General features: G+C 48.3%; 1 protein-coding gene across 1 annotated transcript in view; it reads right to left on the reverse strand.

Moving 5' to 3' along the window:
• Positions 1-2,899, reverse strand: part of TGM2 (transglutaminase 2) — a 36,969-nt gene extending 34,070 nt beyond the window's left edge. Inside the window, exon 1 of the mRNA XM_054467814.2 lies at positions 2,769-2,899. Coding sequence (XP_054323789.1) covers positions 2,769-2,778 — 10 coding nt within the window. The 5' untranslated portion in view covers positions 2,779-2,899. The remainder of the gene's footprint in view (positions 1-2,768) is intronic.
• Between the last annotated feature and the right edge of the window lie 19,569 nt (positions 2,900-22,468).

Consider the following 22,468-nt stretch of genomic DNA (forward strand, 5'->3'; position numbering starts at 1 on the left):
AAGTTAAACACAGAACCAGGATGCAGTTGACAAACTTCATATACTGGGAAACTATTGACAAAGGGTCCGGTTTCTTTAATAAATAGACTGCAAGAAAGAAAAGGAGAAAAACATTGAAGAGAGAACCTATAAAGAGAAACTTAAACCCATTGTGATGTATTGATCTTATTTGGATCTTGATTTCAAAAAAGTATTTTAAAACATTTATTACATGTATGAGACAACTGGAAATTTAAATACTGATGGCATAATGGTGATATCAGAGAATTTTTGTTAATTTGTTTGCGTTAAAAAAGAGTCCTTATCCTTTAAAGGCATATACTGAAACATTGACAGATGACATGATGTGATGTCTGAGATGAAGGTGCGCAGGGGCAGGAGACGCCACGGTGGTCAGGGCTGGGTGATGAGGACATAGGAATTTATTAAACAATTCTGTCTATTTTTGTGTATGTTCAATATTCTCCAAAATAAAACATTTTTAACATGATAGGAGCTTTGGAGACTTCCAGAGGTAGGTTTTAGTTCTGCTGTGCTGCTGTGTGAGCCTGGATAAGTGTCTCTCCCTCTCTGTGCCTCCTCCTCTGAAGTCTCAAGGGGCTGCTGTGAGTCTAGAAGACGTGTTGGGAACCCCCTTCCCCAGGACAGAAGCTTGATATGTGAAAGTTCCATTTACAGTTTCAGATGGAGCAGAGGACCAGGGCACGGTCAGGGTGACAGATGGGTGGGGGTCTTGGGGGGAAACAAATCTCATAAACCTTGGCAAGCTCAAGGTCAAGATTGGGAAGCCCTTAAGGTGTGGAGGAGTGGGCAAGACAGACTCTGAGTGTGGAGCCACTGGACAGCATGTGGTCCAAGTGAGGCCCAGGGGCAGGAATTTGTTCAAAGTCACGCCGCAAGTTGGTCCTTGCAGTGGGAGAGCCCAGGTCTCCTGCTCGCCATCAACTATTCCAAAAATGAGATGCAAAGTGCCTTGTATGTGAATTATCTCAACTTAAATCCCAAAACAACTCTGCTTACATAGATGCTGTCATGATTCCCATTTTGTAGACAAAGACACCAGGTGGCCCCAGGTCCCAGAGCAAGTGGCTGCTTTGGGATCGGAATCCAGAGCTGTAGGATTCTGCAGGATTCTGCCCTGGGAACCACCTCACTACAGCTCAGTTTGTTCTCCAGCCCCTCTTACGACCACCCCCTTGCCACCATGTGCTGTGTTGTTCTCAAACCTGGGAGCAGATAGCTCTGCGCCACTGAAGTATCAGGGATGTCGGTCCCCGTGTAATCACAACAGAAGAGACCTCAGTGGCCAGAAGGAAAAAATTCCTGCTGGCCTATTGCGGCGAGGAAATGTTGTTTTTGGAAACTTCAGTCCCAGGGAGCTTGAGCAGGAAAGAGGCCATTGTTGTTCCCATGGAAGACCCTGGAGATACGGCCAGTCCCTGGGATGTGGGAGCTGGGGCATTTTCTCCATCTATTGTTCAAAGAAGGGTTTCCAGAAATCATGCCCAGCTCCAAAGATGCAGAAACACTGGGGTCTAGAATTGTAGGATTTATAGGATTTCTGCGCTTAGAAAGGGCCTAGGTCTTCTAGGGCAGTGAGATCTCTGTCAGAAGTGGCCACTGTGACATGGGGCTGGAGGCTCATCATAACTGGCATCTCCAGGATCTCCCAGCCCCGCTGAGCCCTGCTTTTGAGCATGGGGGTGAGAAGATGCATTGAGGACAAGCGGCCACCGAGGCAACACATCACACAGTGTGTTGGGAGCTGGGTCCAAGGGAGGTGGGTGGCTGAGATCACACAGCAGGGTCAGGTGGGTCCACAGTTCCTGCCACCCATTCCTGCTCCACCTGCCCCATGTCCCTGTCCCACACCGCTTCCTGGGGGTTGCAATGGGTGCAGAAGCCATCCCCAGATGAACTTGACCCAAGAGCCAGCTGGGATTCTGGGTCCAGCAGTGACATCCTCCACTTTAGAAATCCCTCCGGCTGGGAACTACGACAGTGCTGCTTGTGTGTGGAGGGGAGTCGGGGGCGCCGGTATGAAATTAATTAAGCCTCTGTTCCACTCCTCTCCTTCCTCACAGATGCACCAAAGGCTGGAGCATAGGACCAGGGCACGGTCAGGGTGACAGATGGGTGGGGGTCTTGGGGGAAAACAAATCTCATAAACCTTGTCCTATAAAATAAGGACACTATTGTCCTTACTTTATAGGCGAGACTCAACAAGTGGCCAAGGTCTAGGGTTGCAGAATGTGAGGGCGGGAAGAACAAGCCTGATTTCCGAAGGCTCCTGGAGAGGATGCCGAAAGCTCCTCTCTGGCCGCTGGAGCCAAGGACTCAGCCAGGCTTGGCTTGCACACCACCGGGGTGGCATGCACACCACCTGGTCCTGGCTGGCAAGAACTACCCAAACCTAAGTGTTCTGAGGCCAGGCCAGCACCCCCTGCACAGCTCCAGACACACATCAGGGAGCCAGCCCCAGCTGACTGACTGGGGACACGTGCCAGTGGTCCGCCAGGACAGTACTTTACAGTTTACAACACCCCGTCGCTTTCCATTGCCTCACCTGATGCAGAGAGGCAAGGGTTAATGGTTATGCAGTGCGGATGGGGAAACTGAGGCTCCAAGCAGCATTGAGGCGCCTCCTCACCCAGCCCAGTCTGCCTGTTGCTCTCCAAATCAGAACTTAGGGATTCAGCTCCCACCGGGTCCTGACCCCCAATGCCCCGGGGCCCCTGAGTGGCGGCTGCAGTGACTCTGATACTCACCCTCGGCCATGGTCGGGCGGGGGCGGTGGCTCCTTCCACTGGCGGCGAGACCCTCCAAGAGCGACCACTGGCGGCTGGCACTGCCGAGGCGGAGAGCGGCGCTAACTTATAGCCCGCTTTGGGACGGGCCGGGGGCGGGGCCCCGCGGGAAGGCGGCGACCTGGGAGGCCACCCATTGCCCAGTCCCCGGCCCACGCTGCCAGCGCTGGGGCTCACCCAGGGGACCGGAGCCCGAGGGAGGGACGGCAGCCGGGCGAGGGCGCCCCCTGGGGGAGCGGACAGGGACACACAACTAGCCCAGGACACACACACACCTGGACCCACGGAGTCAGACCTTGGAGAACAGACACCTGGGACACACACACTCAGATACAGACACACGCAGCACCCTCACAGAAACACACAACGGAACCGGGGTGCACCTGGACACACAGATGTGGACTCTTAGGTCAGATCTGGGATCAATAACACCTCCCCACCCCCAACACACACACACACACACACACACACACACACTCACACACATACTCAGATATACATACACGGAGAGCAGATGCAGACACACCGAGACAGGGCTGTGGAGATACACACACAAACACAGATACACTCCCACAAATACACCAAACACGGCTGGCCACGCAGACACAGTGACATGGATACAAATTCAGATTCGAATTGCAGACACACACCAGGACATAGATACAGCCTGACACAGCCAGGTAGCCTTGACCGCGAGCCACACACAGCTGTGGACACAGATGAGCAGGTGTCCAGGGGCACCTGGCGCACACACAGACCTCCCAGATACCAATGCCACTGTCAGATGTGGATGCAAAATCAGAGAGGGCACCCACAGACACACAAAGATGTGGCTACTCAGAGGTAGACACATATGCAGGCATGGACTCAGGTACAGACATGCAGACACACCTGCAAAAACAGACACACCTATGTCCCTTCCTGTAGCAAAACCCAGATAATCCTCCGATCTCACCCATCCTCGTATCTGTCTAATCAGCCATCCATCTAATCAGCCATCCATCCACTCACCCATGCATCACCTACTCACCCACCTATCCATCCACTCATCCCTTCATCCATCCCTCCCTCTGCCTTCTCTTCCCTCCCTCCCTCAATCCATCCATCCACTGAGCTTTCTTGAGGCCCCACTGTGTGCCAGAAAGGAGCAAGGCCGGCCTTCCAGGGACTCAGCCTAGGACTTCTCGAACCTGGCAACCAGGGGGCCTATCACTCATCCTGGTATCTCTGGTCTCCTGGTCTGCTGTGCTTCCGGATCCACTGTGAGCCCTGAGCGGGAAGGGTTCCTGGAGAGACAGAGGCCCACGGGGCTTCCCCGGCACTTTTTCTGAAACAAGCTCTACATTCCGGAGCAAGCTCTACATTCCAGAACAAGCTCTACATTCCGGAAAAAGCTCTACATCTACTGATGAATTTGGATGATAGAAGCAGCCCCCATCTCCATTCCTAGGTGACACATGGCTCAGGGAGAAAAACCCATGTTGCTTCAGTGGATATTTCTCCCTGGGTCAAACGGGCTCTGGCTGGAGTCTCGGTGAACAAACCCACAAACCGTGTTGAGCCCAGCTGATCCGTAATTGCCCCATTTTACAGAGATTTTTGCAGAAACTGTTCCCTGCAGCTGGTGAAAGCTCGGAGGAAAGAGCAGGGTGAGGAGAATCACTCGACCGAGAGGGAAGTCGGTCAAGAGGCCGGGGTTCAAGTTCCCACTCTGCCCCTGACCAGCTGTGTGGCCATGGGCAGGATTTTGCCTCAGTTTCCTCCTCTGCAAAATGGGGGAAAGAATTCCTCCCTCACAGGCCTGAGTAAGACTCAATCTAAATGACCATGGTGAGCATGCAATAACTGGGGGGGCCCTGAGACTTGGCACAGAAATATGAAGTGTCCCAGAACCTGGCTATTTCGGGACCTCAAGGAGAGACGGGAGGTATGGGGACAGTCAGTTCTGCAGAACAAAGGCTGTGTTTCCACAGATGTTAGCCCTGCCCCAAATGAAAGGATGGGTTTGGCCTTTTCTACCAGGTATTTTTTCCTTTAAAACCCTCAGCCTGGGATCTCCTTAGAATACAGGGAGCCACCTAAGTATTTTATTTTATTTTTTTTTTGAGACAGAGTCCCACTCTGTCACCCAGATTGTGCAGTGGTGTGATCTTTGCTCACTGCAGCCTCCATCCCTCGGGCTCAAGCGATCCTCCTGCCTCAGCTTCCCTGAGTATCTGGGACTACAGGAGTGTGCCACCACATCCAGTTAATATTTCTAATTTTTGTAGAGATGGAGGTCTCACTATGTTGCCCAGGCTGGTCTCAAACTCCTGAGCTCTAGTGATCTGCACGCCTCGACCTCCCAAAGTGCTGGGATTATAGTCATGAACCCCACTGTGCCGGCCCATGAGAGATTTTTAAACTTTTCTTGACCACAGTGTCCAGCATGGTGCCTGGCTCACCACCAGCCCCCAAAAATGCTTGATTTGAGAAATCATGAATTCTATCAGCAGCAGCAGCAGCAGCCCCATTCTGAACATTGTTATTCCCTCTTCTCATATAGTTATTCCCTGCTTCTCATACCCACATAGAGTGGGTATGTCATGCAGCTCTGGGTTTAAATTTTGGCCTCCTCACTGTGTAGCCATGTCCACTACACAGCAAGTCACTTAACCTCTGTGCCTCAGTTTCCTCATTTGTAAAATGGGGGCAGTATTGGTACCCACTCCACAGAGTGTCAGGACTGAGTGAGCTAATTCATGGAGAGTTTGTACAGCAGCAGCCAAACAGTCGGCCCTCAGTGGATGCTGGCTGTGAGAAGAATCCCATTAGATTATTCCTGGATCCCAGCACAGGGCTTAGCACAGAATTCCAGGCCTGTCCCGCACCCAGCCAGCTGCCCCCACTTCCTCTCCCACATTCCACAGAACTATGGCCACCTGAGTGACGCATGGCGTTGAGCAACCCCAGGATGTGGCCAGTCGGGGTCAGGACTGGCTTCTAGGAAGGTGGCAGACAGAGGCCAGAACCCAGGCTTGGCCCAGAGACCTGGATTCCAGTCCCAGTGACCAGGCACCCTTGCCCCTCTCTGGGCTTCAGTTTTCCCATTTGTTCAAAGGGACTGGGAAACCGTGCCCTGTCTTACCTCACTGGGGCTGTAAAGGCTTCAAAACTCCACTGAGTCCCAGAGAGGGTGATCATGGCCTCAAGATCCCCAGACACTGCAATCAGGGCCCTTTGTCATCCATTCAGGGGAAGTGTTGTGCAATGCTTAGAGCAGGAGGGCTGTGAGGTCACTCTTGGCTGTGTGACCCTGGGTAAATTACTAGGCCTCTCTGAGCTTCAGTTTCCTTCTCTATAAAATTGGTATCGTAAGAGTCCCTGCCACTGGGGATTAGAGATAATATTTCTACAGTGCTTACAGGTCACATAGTAAGTACTCAGTAAACGTCACCTAAGCTTTGTGATGATGTCATCAAGAGTGGGGACCCTCTCCAGAAAAGGGAGAGTCCCCGTGTGTGGGTGAAGCAGGTTGCAGTCAACGTAGAATATTTATTTGGTGGGTGTTGCTCAGAAAGTCTCTCTGTCTCACAAATAAATCTTGTTACCACAGCCACTGATACCTAGAATCCCAACGTTAGAGAGATTCAGCCCCTTCCACGAGGATTCTCAAGCCTCAAGGTGGAGACAAAGGTGAATATTTAGAAACTTTGGAATAACCTACTACCAGCCAGATATTCCATTTAAACCCCACAGTATGGTTCTTATCATTTGTTAAATGAGGAACCCTGGGTTCAGAGAGGGGAAGTGCCTCACCCAAGGCCACACAGTCAGGAAGTGGGAAAGCAGGGCCTGTGCTTGGTTCAGAGGTCAGTCCTGTCTCCCCGTGCCCTCCAGGGCAGTCCTCAGGGGCCTGGGCCATGTCCAGTTCTACAGCTTTCAGCAAGTGAGGCCGCTAAGGACTGCAGCCTGTGCTCCTAATGCATGGCATGTAGTATACACTGGATGCTTAATAACTGTTTATGGCCTGAGGGAGGGATGAGTTACCCACAGCTGGAGAAAGAATAGAAGGAAGGAAGGAAACACAGAAACAAGATTAAAGTTCAGAAAGGTTGGAGAAACTGCCTAAGGTCACACAGCATGACCAGGCTCTCAGGCCCTGGCTCAGCTCAGCCACTCCTCGAGGACAAGGTGCCTCCAGGCCAGAGACAGACGTAGACAACTGATGTGAGAGGGAGGGAGAGCGGGGTGGGCAGGAGTGTGCCGGGGCATCTGGAGGCTTTTCTACCAACTACTGACTAAGCAGGATGAGCAGCGTCTGGTGTGAGGGAGCATAGGGAGGGTGGGACAGGCTCCCCTGAGGTGGGATGGGGTGGGGTAGGGGTGTTAGGATGCGGACTTAGGGAAAATGTCAGGAGGCAGGCGTGACCTTTGAAGCCATTTGAGAGAATGGTCTGTCTGGGGCAGGATCTGGGTCTCTCAAGCTGTTGGGGACAGAGAACAGGGCATCTGTGTGGGGAGGGAGGATTCTTCTAGTGCGTCCACTTTGCAGATGGAGAAACTGACCTGGTCATCTTGTCCTCAGCTCTGACTCCACAATGTACCACCCTCCAAGTGTAGTCCATCCCCCTTCCACCATCCCTGCAACCGGCATAGGGTCCCAGCCCCTTGAGCTTGATGGACCATGGGCAGGCACTTTTATTCACTTCTCTGAAGCGTCAGTTTCTGTTTCTGTAAAAGAGGGAATCACATCCCAGACCTCACAAGGCAATGAAGGCCCTGCAGGGCTGACCCAGCTTACCCTTCAATCATATCTTCCACATTCATCCCTTCCAGCCTCACCAGACATGGTACTTGCCCTCAAATGAGCCCTGCAAACGCCCACCTCTAGGGCTTTGCTCCAGCTGTGCCCTCTACCCAGGATGGCCTTCCCTCTTCGCCTATCGAAGTTTAACCCAGGCTTTACCCATCCTCTTGAAACCCACCCAGAGACTTCCTTCTTGCTCTCTTGGCCCCACACCCACAGGACGTAGTCACAGCCTACCTTGCATAAGTTCTAGTGTTTGTGTATCTCTGTCTCCCTCCACCCGCCTGGCTCTCAGTAGCTGTTCAATAAAGGCTTGTTGAATGAATTAATGACCTGTACCAGGGGTTCTAAGGAGCAGAGAGAGAGAACTTGTTCAAGCCCAAGCCAGGTTCTTAGGGTTAGCCCGGGAGCTCTGTTTGATAGGATTTGTGGTGCCAGTTGCCCCCGGTAGGACCAGGAATCAGGGTGAGGTGCTAGGGCCTCTCTCAGCCTTTGTTGTCTGCACCAGAGATGAGAGATCTGGGTCTGACTTACCCTCCAATTTTACCAATTTTACCAGGACAACCATTGGGAGATAAACAAAGGACAGACCTGGGGATGTGTGGGTAGCAGAGTAGGAATACCCACTGCTGCACCTCAGAGGGGCAACAGCCTTTCCCCAGGCCACACAGCAAGTCAGGGCAGAGTCAGGGTGGGGTTCCAAACACTATAGAAGTAAGTAGAGGCCCTGTACCAGCCAGGACATTGCATGAGGTATGATTCCACAAGACTGTTCAATTTCTATGGGAACAGATAAGTAAATATACATACAGTACATAAATAAAAACATACAGAAGAAGGTTTGGAAAACTCCAGTCCAAATTGCTGGCAGTGGTGGGAGGAGATATGGGAGGCTATGACTGGGGGACAGGCAGTGGTAAGTTTTGAAATTTGAGAAAGCTGTTTTTATGTAACTTGGAATTGGGTGTTGCATTTAACAAGGAGTGGGAAGGAAGATGAGGCTCAGATGCTGGAACCGGCAGTGAGTCCGTGTGGCAGGGGCCACAGCTCCAGGCTCCAACTTGCCCTCCTCTTATTGGCTGTGGCCTCCTCTTCTCCAAAAGGACTCAACATGACACGCCATCCTGCTGGGCTCAAAGGATGACATCAGAAGAAACGGGAGATAAGGAAAATAAGTCAAGTCTATTATTGTTATTATGATGTGGCTCCAGTTCCTAGCAATCCAGACACCCGAGGGAACGGGGAGTTGTAGGATTTTTTTGGAGAACAGAGTTCTGGCCATCTCTGGCAGCAAGATTTGCTTTTCTCATAGGACCCTAACTGACAACCCGATTATCCCTTCCTTAGCACACGACCCTAACAAAGATGGTCATCTGATATGACAACTCCAAAAGATGAGGAGACGTTAGGGCTCAGGAAACACTAGAGGTGGGAGGTGCTGAAAGGGTCAGAAAAACCACACAAGCAGGACCAGAGCTCTGACACTGACAACAGATGGGGCCATTTGGCTTTGGGATAAACGGTCCTTCTCATTCTGTGCAGCTTCACAGGGCAATTGTCAGTGATTGCCGTGGTAACCCAGAGCCATCCTATGAGTAGAGAGACTTCATGACCTGCACATTAGGCCCACAAGACACTTTTCACTCCCTTCTGGGTTCTTCTAGCAGTAGCAAGGTTCAACTACAAGGACATGGGCCTGGGTTCAAATCCAGCTCTGCCATCGACTGTCCTGTGTGATCTTGAATGAATCACAGCACATCTCCAAGCCTCAGTTTTCCCCTCTGTGAAATGGGGGTGATAAAAACTGTGCCTACATTACAGGATTTTTGTGAAGGTTATCACCATTCTTGGCAGACAGTAAGCACTCAAATAAAGGTGGTTGATTACTCAGCAATAAAAAGGAAAGATGCACTGACACATGCTACAACAAGGATGAACTTCCAAACCATCATGCTAAGTGAACACAGCCAGTCACAAAAGACCACATATTGTCTGATTCCATTTACACAAAACACCCAGAATAGGCAAATGCATAGATACGGAGGGTACATCAGGGGTTGTCAGGAGCCAAGGGAAGGGAGAAAGGAAGAGGGAGGAATGAGGAGTGCCTGCTAATGGGTACAGGGTTTCTTTTTGGGAGTAAAGAAAACATTCTAAAATTGGATGGTGGTGATGTTTGCACAAATCCGCAAATAGACTAAAAGCCATTGAACTGTACACTTAGATGCATGATTTTTATGGTATGTGAAATATATCTCAAAACGTGGTTTTCAAAAATGTTTGAAAGATTTAAAATAAAAAAGCCAGGAATAAAGCTCTGAAAGTCTTTGCAAATATTTTCTCATTCTCAAATAAAAAAAAAATCTAAGAGAAAGTGCACATGTATGTGCCCAAGGAGATGTCTCTAGGAGGGGTCTTTACAGCATTGTCTGTTACGGCAAAAACCCATCACAACCTAAGTGCCCAGTAGAGGCGGTTGGATAAAGAAGCCATGCCTGGAAATATTACTCAGCAGTTGAAAGAAAGAAGAGACAGTCTCCTGTGTGTGGACATGAAAAGAATTCCAAGTCATAATGTAGAGCGAAGAAAGCACGTTACAGGACATTGCATGAAGTACAATTTCAACAGACTGTTCAATTTCTATGGGAACAGATAAGTAAATATACATAGAGTACATAAATGTAAACATACAGAAGAAGGTTTGGAAAAATCCGCTCCAACTTGCTGGCAGGGGGGGGGGGGATATTGGGGGCCATAACCGGGGAACAGACGGTGGTAATGAAAGGTGATTTCAGTATTCCCTGGAAGGTGAGAAAAGTCTTCTGTGAAGAAATAATGTTATGTATCACTTAGGTAATTAAAGATTAATTTTACAAAAAAAAGAATAACCTGTTTTACATTTAGAATTAAGCTTTTACTAAAAAAGGAAATACTCCAAAATAAAGAAATTCTGGCAGAGTAGAGAGAAAAAAGTAAAGTCGAAGATAAAAGAGAAAGTAAATGTGCCCCCCACAAAACCCACAATCAACCCCTAAAATACTTTTGTTAATATTGGCACAGTCTTGCAGAACCAAACCCAAAAACAAGCACATGAACAAATAAGAAATTCAAGATGAGATTTGAATCACATCTAAGAAACGTAATTTTGAGGGCTACACCGAGTTTCTGCTTACTTTACACACTGTTTATGTCTCAAAGTGCTCCTGCAGCACCACCCTGGAAAGTGCTTGAAAATCTTCTATTTTGTGATTTTGTGTCAATGAAAGTTCAGAGAGGTGCAGTGTATTGCCCAAGGTCACACAGCTCAGAAAGGGTGAAGCAGGGGCGCCAAGAAGTGCTTGCTGGAATATCATGCAAGGGGAATTAAGCCTGCGTTGTGGGTGCCTGGCCAAGATCCCATGGCCATGTGGGGCTGCTGGAGACACGGAGGGATGAAGCACCAGCATACTACAGCATTCCCCTACATCCCTCCCATGAGGCTGAGTCATTGGCTGTGTCTGCCTGGCACACCCAGTTCGGTCAATAAGAGTCAAACACACTTTCATTCATGGAAATAAATGACCCTTTGGGGGCAGTGGCGGAGCTCGTTTGACTAAATTGAACACATGTTTGGCTAAACTGACCACTTGTTTCTCCTGCCTGTTTGATGAGCTGCTTGAGTGACGTCTGCCTGAACTGAGTGCTTGTAGGTCTGAAGGAACATTCAGCTTGACCCAGTTAGTTTAAACCCCGATCTCCACATCTGCGGAGGGGCTGCAGTCACCTCGCGCCAGCATCACAGGAGATGGGAGGTTTGGCCTCAGTCCTGGAAGGGCAGGGCTCAGTCTCCAGAATAATAAACCCCCCACACACGTACAGGCATCTCTAGTTGGTGGTGTCCTCTTTGTAGGCACAGCGAGTCCTTTGTTTTGCCTCTGGCTGACTGCTCTTTTCCATAGGATTGTTGATATTGTCAAACTGTCAATCAAGTGGCCTCACCCAACTCCAGTTAAGGGCAGATCTAGGACCCAAACTCAGCCTATCAGATGCTCTTCTGGGACTTTGACACTTACAACTCTGACACAAGTTCTAAATAATGGTTGAAATTTGCTGGTTCATGTCTAGAACTACGTCAGCTCTCATCTTTTCAAAAGTTGGGCTTTTTAGCTGTTTATTTGATTTTTTAAAAGTCATATTTATGGAGTTAAAATTTACATACAATACAATTCACCCGTGTTGTATTACATACAATACAAGTCACCCATGTTATATTACATACCGTGCAATTCACCCATATCATGCAATACAGTTCTGTGACTCAACAAACATACATAGTCGTATTACTACACCACAATCATGATATAGAACATTTCCGTCACCCCCCAAATTCCCCTCATGCCCTTTTGCAGGCAATTCTCTCCCCCTACCCTCCACCCCTGGCAACTACTGATCTGGTTACTGCGCCAATGGTTTTGTCTTTCCAGAATGTCACAGGCATGAAATCACACAGCATACAGCCTTTTGTGTCTGGCTTCCTTCACTTACTGTAATGCATTTGATTCATCCCTGTTGTTGCAGGTATCAGCGGTTCATTCCTTTTTATTACTGAGTACTATTCTGTCACATGAATATACCACAATTTATTTGTACATTAACCAGTTGAAGGACCCTGGGGTTGTTCTGGGCGATTATGAATGGAGCTGCCATGCACATAGAGGTACAGCTCATTGTGTGGACAGATGTCTTCACTTCTCTTGGGCAAATACCTGTGAGCCATCCCCACATCCTTCCAGTGAATTTTTTGGTTGTGGTTAAGCTGCCCTGAGCCTCTTTTCATTCATGCAACCCAGCAGCTGAATGGGACAGTGACATCTCCCTCGTCTAATTCTCCCAGTGACTCTATGGGGTTTATGGATTATTGATCTCATTTTACCAAGGAAACAGAGGCTTGGAGAGCCTAAATAACCTGCCCCAGACCACACATTAGGTACTCAAATCTAAATCAAAGTCACAAAGGAAGCCACAGCCACCTTTCTAATTTCCTAGTCACCTTGGTGGGAGGGGAACTTTCACAAGGAAGGTTTTAACAAGTTTTTATTGACTGACGGGTAATCGAATAAATGCCTCACTCAAGGGAGTTTATTCTTTGGGCCTCAGTTTCCCATTTGTGAAATGACATGTTTGGACCAAGTAATGAATTTCTGATGCCCCTAGCGTCCGTGATGTTCACATGCAGTGGCTGTGAAAGTGGAGTCATCAGGGCCTTCTTTTCGGATAAAGAATTCCAGCAAAATGGAGCTGGTGGGGGAGCGGGAGGGGGAGCCCAGAACTTACTCCCCAATCAGTTCCCACAGGCGGCCTCCTGAGCTTGTGCCCGGGGCTGATTGACCCCTAGAAGAGCAATTTGCACTTCCTGCCTTTCTGGCCTAAAAAAAAAAAAAGAAAAGAAAAAAGCCCCTGTCACCTTGGATTAACATCACCCAATTTGCTGAGAATCTTCTAAGGGGTGCAGCCCCCTCTCTTCACCAATATTTTCAGAATGCCCAGTTTTCTAAACGAGACTTGGCAGGGTGGTTTCTTTTTTAAGCTTTTTAAAATAAAATAAATCACCCTGTGCACGATCCTGGAACCTCCAATTAGATTAACCCTATGGTTTCCTAAGTGGCAGCCAGCTGTGGGCACAGAGAGGTAGGAGGAGGGAAGCGACAGAGGCCTCACCTATGAGCCAGACTCACCTGCTTCCTAGGTCACCTCCCTTCCCACAGCTCACAGGACAGTACCCAGGCCCATCAGGAAGCTCAGAGGCAGAGCGACTGAGGGCTTCAAGGCCCGACAGCTCCTAGCTGTACAACCTACTGCAAATTTCTTCATGTCTCTGACCTCAGTTTCCACACCCTGATAATGGGGGTAACGAGAGGACCAAGCTCACAGAGTAGTTAAGAATAAATGAGTTATTGCATGGTTTAGTGTTTGGCGCAGGGAAAAGCTGCAAATTGACTGTTTTTATTACTCTTATAATTACTTCCGAGGGCTTCGAGGACCTCGATTCCATCTGCACCCCTGTGGGTCAGCTCTGAGGGTAGATGAGAGAGGATGGTCATTGTTCACCTCCTGTGTGCCAGGCTCTGTGTGAAGAAGCTTTATGCATGTGATTGCCCCCCGCCACTTTTTTTTTCTTTCTTTCTTTTTTTTTTTTTTTGAGACGTACTCTTTTGCTCTATCACCCAGGCTGGAGTGCAGTGGTGCAATCTCAGCTCACTGCAACCTCCACCTCCTGGATTTAAGCAATTCTCCTGCCTCAGCCTCCTGAGTAGCTGAGGTTACAGGCATGAGCCACCATGCCTGGCTAATTTTTGTATTTTTCATAGAGATGGGGTTTCACCACGTTGGCCAGGCTGGGTTCAAACTCCTGACCTCAGGTGATCTGCCCGCCTTGGCCTCCCAAAGTGCTAGGGTTACAGGCGTGAGCCACAGCGCCCGGCTGTGATTGCCTTTTGATTGTTTGTTCGTTCTCAGCCGCATCTGGCCTCATAAGGACCGTAAGTTAATCCTTCTCTCAGGCAGATCTATGTCTAGATGACGAATGGCTCCATCACCCAATTTCCAGATGTAAAGAGTAGGGGTCAGAGGCCGGGTGCGGTGGCTCATGCCTGTAATCCCAGCACTTTGGGAGGCCGAGGCGGGCAGATAGCGAGCTCAGGAGATCAAGACCATCCTGGCTAACATGATGAAATCCCGTCTCTACCAAAAATACAAAAAAATAGCCCAGTGTGGTGGCGGGCGCCTGTGGTCCCAGCTACTTAGGAGGCTGAGGCTGGAGAATGGCGTGAACCTGGGAGGTGGAGCTTGCAGTGAGCCGAGATTGCACTACTGCACTCCAGTCTGGGCAAGGAGCATGCCTGTGGTCACTGGGGGAACTTCTCGAGCTGGGGTGGGCTCTGTGATCTGTCTGGGTGGATTCATACTGGATCTGATCCCTTCCCTGTGGGTCCTGGTCCCATGCTCTGGCACAGACTACAGATGGGGAAAGTGAGGCACTTGCCCAGGACCAGATCTGCCCAGGTGCCAAGCTCGCACTTTTTGCAAAATACCAGCATTAGCTAGGGAGGGAGTAAGGATGAGAACAGCAGCAGAAGGAGGTGGGTGGTATTGTTGTCCAGGTGGGAGAGGACGGAGGCTGGGCTGGGAGGTGGGAGGACCCTGCTCACACCCCCTTTGTACATACTGTTTCTTGTGCTTTTTTATCCTTCACAGCTTAACCCCAGGATCACGTCTCGATGACGACCGCCTCATCAACGGTTGCTTGGCCATCATTTGCCAAGGGCTTACTGTGTGCAGGGGCCCTGCAATTTACATGCATCATCTTCAGTCTACTCACCAGCCCTGACTTTAAATGCCATCTATGTGCTGAAGGCTCCCACATTTGCATCTTCAGCCCTGTCCTCACTCTTAAATCCCAGGTCCAGGTTTCCAATCGCCTCCTCAAAATTCCTGCTGTGCCCCACCCGCTATTCACTCCCCCGCAGTATCCCCATCTCAGTGGACGCAAACACCACCATTCCCTCTGCTCAGTCCCCAGGGTCAGCCTTGACTCCTCTCTCTCAGATCCCACCTCAATTTGTCAGGAAATCCTGGTTGCCTTGCCTTTAAAATGTCTCTAGAATCTGGCCACTTCTCACGACCTCTGCCTCTGCCACCATCATTCTGGTGCAAACCACCAGTTCCTTTCACCTGGACTAGGTCTCCCTGTTTTTCCTCTTGCTCCCCACTTCCAATCTGTATTCCGCAAAACAGCCAAAGGAATCTCTTTAAAACTTAAGTCAGTTCCTGCCACTCCTCTGCTCAAGAGCCTGCAGTAAACCCCCGCTTCACTCTGATTAAAGCCAAAGTTCTCATCAGGTCCCCAGGACTTCCACCATCTGATCCCATTGTTCTCGGACTTTCTTTCTGACTACTCCCTGCTCACTTGGCCCCGACACGCTGGCCTCCCTGCCATTCCTTCAGCTTGCCAGGCATGTCCTCTGTTTAGAACTTTTGCACTGGTCGTTCCCTTGGCCTGGAGTGCTGTTCTTTGACTTGGTGGCCTGGGTATAGTGTGGCACCTGAGAAGTCTGTGCTGCATCCACATGGCAGGCTCTGGAGAGTGTGAAGGGAACTTGATGATGAAGGGACAGAGATTTGGCCCACACACATTAGATGCTGTGTGACCCTGGAGATTGCTTAACTGTGTCTCAATTTCCTCTTTAGCCAAATGGGCTGTAAGTGAGCTGATGACGTTACTGGGGTCCCTGACTCATTGTAGCTTATGGGGAGAAAGTGGTCATGCCCTCAGAAACTGTCTGGTCAACCCTGCCATTGTAGAACTGGGAACATTGAGGCCAGAGAGGAGTCCCATTGTCCAAGGACCCATAAACAGTTAGAGACAGAGCTATGGGGTTTTTGAAAGATTAATTTACTTATTGAATAATTTCTTTATTGAACATTTATTGAGTGCCTACTGTAGGCTTAATTGTGAGTAAGACAGTTTCTGCTGGCAAGGAACTCTCAGCTTAGTGGACAAAACAGATGATAAGGTGCTCACTATGCAAATAGTAATTCCTGGCCTGGCGTGATGGCTAACCCCTGTAAGCCCAACAGTTTGAGAAGCCAAGGTGGGAGGATCGCTTGAGCCCAAGCGTTCAAAACCAGTTTGGGCAACACAGTGAGACTTCGTCTTTACAAAAATAAAAATAAAGTATTAGCCAGGCATGGTGGCACATGCCTGTAGACCTAGCTACTTGAGGGAGGCTGAGGCAGGAGGATTGCTTGAGCCTAGGAAGCTGAGACTGCAGTGAGCCATGATTATGCCATTGCATACCAATCTGGGCAACAGAGTGAGACCCTGTCTCAAAACAATAACAACAACAACAACAACAAACAAGAACAACAATTAATTTTCACAACCTGTGTTCAGGGTCGTAGCGGAAGAAGGCTTGGGACCTGAGAGACCTCCAGATAAAAAAGGGATTATCTCTGTGTGGCAGATCAGGACAGCCTCCATGGAGAAGGTGACACAATGTGGGTTTTGCAGTATGAATATGAATTATGCAGATAAGGCAAAGAGGAGCATTTCACACTGATACATTTTGGATGTTGTCTGCTCTAAATCTCATGTTGAATTGTAATCCCCAGTGTTGGAGGTGGGGCCTGGTGGGAGGTGATTGGATCGTGAAAAGTGGATTTTTCTGCAGCCATAAAAAAGAATGAGTTCATGTCCTTTGCAGGGACATGGATGAAACTGGAAACCATCATCCTCAGCAAACTAACACAGGAACAGAAAACCAAACACCGCATGTTCTCACTCATAAGTGGGAGTCGAACAATGAGAACACATGGACACAGGGAGGGAACATCACACCCTGGGGCCTGTTGAGGGGTGGGGAGAAAGGGGAGGAAGAGCATTAGGACAAATACCTAAGGCATGCGGGGCTTAAAACCTAGATGATGGGTTGATAGGTGCAGCAAACCACCATGACACATGTATACCTATGTAACAAACCTGCACGTTCAGCACATGTATCCTAGAACTTAGATTAAAATTTTTTTAAAAAGTGGATTTCTCATGAATGGTTTAGCATCATACCCTTGGCACTGTCCTCATGATAGTGAGTGAGTTCTAACGAGATCTGGCTGTTTAAAGGTGTGTGGCATCTTCCCCCTCTCTCTCTTGCACCTGCTCCCACTATGTGATATACCTTCTCCCACTTCACCTTCACCTTGTACCATGAGTAAAAGCTCCCTGAGGCCTCCCTAGAAGCCAAGTGGATGTCAGCACCATGCTTGTATGGCCTGCAGAACCCTGAGCCAATTAAATCTCTTTTCTTTATAAATTACCCAGCTTCAGACATTCCTTTACAGCAACGTAAGAACAGCCTAGCAGACATGCAGACTTGTCTGTGCACACAGGGGTAAAGTTACAGAAGTGAGGAATAGCGTAGAGAATTCACAGGAAAAAGGAGTCAAACAGTATGGCTGGGGTTTTGGGGGTACTTGGAAGGAATGTCAAGGCTGGAGTGGTTAGTGGGGCTTGGACAACAAACGTCTTTGTCTACCAGACTCAGTTTAGGACACGGGGAGCCATGGGAAAGTTTAAAGCAGAGAAGTGGCACAGTCAAGGCTGCATTCTGGGAAGGTACTGCTGGAATTGTTCATCATGGAATTTTAGATTTTTTTTTTTTTTTTTTTTTTTTTGAGGCAGAGTCTTGCTCTGTTGCCCAGGCTGGAGTGCAATGGTGCAATCTTGGCTCACTGCAACCTCTGCCTCCTAGGTTCGAGCCATTCTCCTTCCTCAGCCTCCTGAGTAGCTGGGACTACAGGTCTGCACCACCACGCCCAGCCAATTATTTTGTATTTTTAGTACATTTCACAGTATTGGCCAGGCTGGTCTTGAACTCCTGACCTCATGTGATCCACCCACCTTGACCTCCCAAAGTGCTGGGATTACAGGTGTGAGCCACCATGCCTGGCCAGAATTTTAGATCTTGAATTTAGTGATTACCATCATCCCTGGGCCCTTTTTAAAAGAAGAGCAAATTGAGGCCAGAAAGGGAAATGGCACCCACAGTTCATCAGGGGCAGAAGCATTTTCCCCCACCTTGGTCTGTGTAGGTGGGGCTGAGCCTGAGGCTGGGGTATGTTTGCAGATCCTGTGAGGTGAGCTGTTCCCATTGGGATCAGTTCCCAGTCCTCTGTGACATCCCTCTCTCTGCTCCTCCCCTTCGGACCTGCCCTGCAGGCTCCAAATATCGTGGTTGATATGGAAACTCTCCTGTTACACATTCCTTTTCCAGTTGTGTGACCCTGGCTGTGTCCTTCCTCTCTGGAGCTTTGGTTTCCCCATCTGGCTAATGGGAGTGATAAATGGAGTGATGGCTGGCACTGATTATCAAGCACTCGGGGATCTCCTCCAATTCTCCCAAAGGCCCCGAGGAAGAAGAGGGTCTGCCATTATCAGTGCCTTGTCCACCGGCAGAAAGTGTGAGGCAGAGCTCGTTGTGGAAAGCAAGGCTCATAATTTACCTCACTAGCCTGTGTGGTTCTGGATGGCACAGAGCCAACTGGGACTCTCGTTTTTCTCATTCTGGTCCCTACTCCCTCCTTCGTGTGACCTAAGACCTTAACAGCTGTGTAAGTGAAAGCAGAACAAACAAAGCACCCACTAAGAGACTTCTCATGATACCAAGGGGCAGCCCCAGAGGACAGACCAACCCTCCTCTCAATCCCAAAAAAGCCTCTGCCTGACTGAGCAGAGCTGGGAGCAGTGATGTCAGGCCTGGCTTGGTAGATCAAAGCAGCAATGGCCCCAGGGCCTGATGGGTGCACAGGAGGGGCAGGGCTGAGTTGTTGATCTAGCTCTTAAAGATCCTTGAGCTTGAAGTCACCCTGGGACAGCCTCAGCGAGCACTCAAGACTGGCACTTGGGAAAGGTCACATGGCTTTGATGCTTGGCCAGTTTTAGATGGGGAGAAGCACTACTATGTTAGAGTCTAGATTATCTTAGAAACTCAGCTCTACCCAGGAGTTCCTGAAGAAAGACCCTGGAATCTCTCAGGCAGCAAATGGAGGTCAACTTGGTCACCAAGCGTGGCTTGGTGCCCACTCTGGACCCAGCTCTGTGCCAGGCCCTGGGGGAGATGAAGAAATGAGGCAGGACTGTTTTCTTTCTGTGGCTTCAACAGAACATCTGTGGTTTCCCCCTAATTAATCGTAATACATGTTCACTGTTTAAAATTTATGAAATACAGAACAACCAAAAGATGAAAGTTAAAGTCAATCCAAATATCACCAACAAAGAGAACAAGTGTTAACATTTTGTTTTATCTTGTTCAGTGTTGCTATATCATATTTAAGTGTCTGTGTATATACAAACTCATATAATTATGTATTTAATTTCTAAAAATGGAATCACTCAATTGTCCAGGAAATATTTGTTGAACATTCACCCTGTGCCAAGCATGTGGCAGGCAGTGGACCAGAGGATGCGATTCCTACTATCATGAAAGTTGCCTCTAAGCACTCTTTTGTCCCTTGCCTTTTTTCGCTGTGTGCCTAACATTTTCAAATCACATGTATTTCTACAACATATTTATCGGTTATCAAGAATTTCATCACATGGCTGAATCCTAACTTATCAAGCCCCGCTTTTCTTGCACATTTAGGTTGCTTCCCATTTTTTCACTACTGCAAACAGTGCCATCCCTGTAGCCTTGGGCTCATAAGGTGGATTGGCTTATTCCATATAAATTTCAACCTCCTCTTATATGCCTTCCTCAACTGCAGGGGCTGGAAGGGTGAAGAGTGCATTTCCCAACTCCCTTGCAGCTAGGGTTTAGAGACCAATTAAGTAGTTCCCATTAAATGCACTTGTGTGAGGTTTTGAAGGCAAAAGAGAGAGGTCATCCTCCTTCTTTTGCTGGTTGTGAAGTCATTGAGACCTCCCACAGGTGTGTCTACAGTGCCTGGTCACCAACTCTTGGGTGTTGAGAAGTGGTGATGGGTCATCAGCCGCATCTGATGGCTGGAGTGAAGCTAAGGTGACAAATTCCTGAAGACAATAGTTCCCAAGCTTCTGGGTGGTGGCAGAGGCAGCAGCTTTCCTGGGCAGGGCAGTTTAGTGGTGACATTCTAAGAATCACTCCTAGAAGCCCAGGTCCCTTGCTTCAGAAGTTTCCATGATTTTGCAAGAACACAACTTTTCACATTAAATCTCCTTATGTTGAAAGTAGTGAATGTGGTTTCTGTGTCTTGCACCTGAACTCCGGGTGATGTAAGCTACATCTTTGAGCCTGTTGGCAACTATTTCCTTAGACTAAATCTCTACCATGGAACTTATAAGTCAAGAATTCATTCTTTTTATTTATTTAAATAGTTTTACTGAGACATAATGAACATACCATATTTAAAGTGTAAAATTTGATGTTTAGTGTATTCACAAAATTGTAGATCTATCATCATCATCTGATTTTAGAACATTTCTTCACCCCAAAAAGAAATTTCATGCCCATTAGGAGTCAACTCCTTACCTCTCTCCCCAGTCCCAGGCAACCGTGAACCTATTTCCTATCTTTATAGGTTTACTTATTCTGGACATTTCATATAAATCAAATTATACAATATGTTATCTTTTGTGGCTGGCTCCTTTCACTTAGCATAATGTTTTCAAGGTTCATCCATGTCGTGGCACATATCAGAATTGTATTTCTTTTTATTGCTGGATAATGTTCCATTATATGAATATACTGCATTTTATTTATCTATTCATCAGCTGATAGACATTTGGGTAGTCTCCACTTTTATTTTATTTTTAGAGACAGGGTCTTGTTCTGTAGCCCAGGCTGCAGTGCAGTGGCACAATCACGGCTCACTGCAGTCTCAACCTCCTGGGCTCAAGCGATCCTCCCACCTTAGCCTCCTGAGTAGCTGGGACGGGACTACAGATGTGTGCTACCACACTTGGCTAATTTTATCTTATTTTACTTTATTGTAGAGACAACGTCTCGTTATGTTGCCTAACTTGATCTCAAACTCCTGGGCTCAAGCGATCCTCCTGCCTCAGCCTCCCAAAGTGTTAGGATTACAGTGGTGGGCTACTGAGCCTGGCTTGTTTCCACTTTTAAACTCTTGTGAATAATGATACTGTGAACATTTGTGTACGTGTTTTTGTGCAGATGTATATTTTAATTTCTCTTGGGGAGGCTCGTGTCAGTGAAAGTCGGGGTGTTGGTCGGGGGCCGAGCAGGCTGTAGTGGTACTTGGGAAGGAGAAGGAAGGGGAATGGAGGCTTACTGTAACATCCAAAAAGCATGATGATAAAATTGCAATTGGATTGTGCCTGCATTTCTTCTGGAAAACAAGACTTGAATGCAAAGACAGCACCAAACAAATCTAGAATGACAAGCCTCAACATGTACTCTAACAAGATGGTTTCAGGCCCAAGTGATGTTACTGGTGGAATTTGGAGGAAGAATCCTTCCTTTGAAGTTTTTCTATATTGTTGTGTTGAGAATGCTTCATGGTATTCAGTCAACTGGAGCGTGTACATGGAGTTTTGATATTGCCGCCTGCCTTTGGCCAGAAAAACAGTTTACTCCTCCAAGAGCTCACTCAGGTGAAAAGTCAGGAATTTACTCAGACATTCTAACACATGTGTCATCAATCTTGGAGTTTCCTCCCCCTGACGTTGATTTATTACAGTCTCTGGCTCCGTCTACGTGTGGATGGAAGATGTCTGGGAAAGTCAGAGAAGCCTATTACGAGTTTGGTCTCCAAATCCAAGGATTGATATTTTTGCCGGATTGGACTGCTTCTGTTTGAAAAAGAGGCCGGGCGTGGTGGCTCACGCCTGTAATCCCAGCACTTTGGGAGGCCGAGGTGGGTGGATCACCTGAGGTCAGGAGTTCGAGACCAGCCTGGCCAACATGGCGAAACCCCGTCTTTACTAAAAATACAAAAAAATTAGCTGGGCATGGTGGCACATGCCTGTAGTCAGTCCCAGACACTCAGGAGGCTGAAGTATGAGAATTGCTTGAATCCAGGAGGCGAAGGATGCAGTGAGCCAAGGTCGCGCCACTGCACTACAACCCGGGTGACAGAGTGAGACTCCATATCAGTACCAAAAAAAAAAGAACGAAAGAAAAAAAAAGAGAAAAGGGTGGTGGTGGGAGTTATTGTCGGTTATCTCCTGGTACTTGTCTTCCTCTTCTTCTCTAATAAAGGAATTTTTAGCAGAGAAAAAAACATTTCTCTTGGATCTATATACCTAGAAGTGGAATTGCTGGATCACATGGTAACTCAATGTTTAACTTTTTCAGGGACTACCAAACCGCCTTCCAAAGTTGCACGATTTCACATTCCC

Source organism: Pongo pygmaeus, chromosome 21 (genome assembly GCF_028885625.2).
Source record: "Pongo pygmaeus isolate AG05252 chromosome 21, NHGRI_mPonPyg2-v2.0_pri, whole genome shotgun sequence".
NCBI classification, from domain to species: Eukaryota; Metazoa; Chordata; class Mammalia; order Primates; family Hominidae; genus Pongo; species Pongo pygmaeus.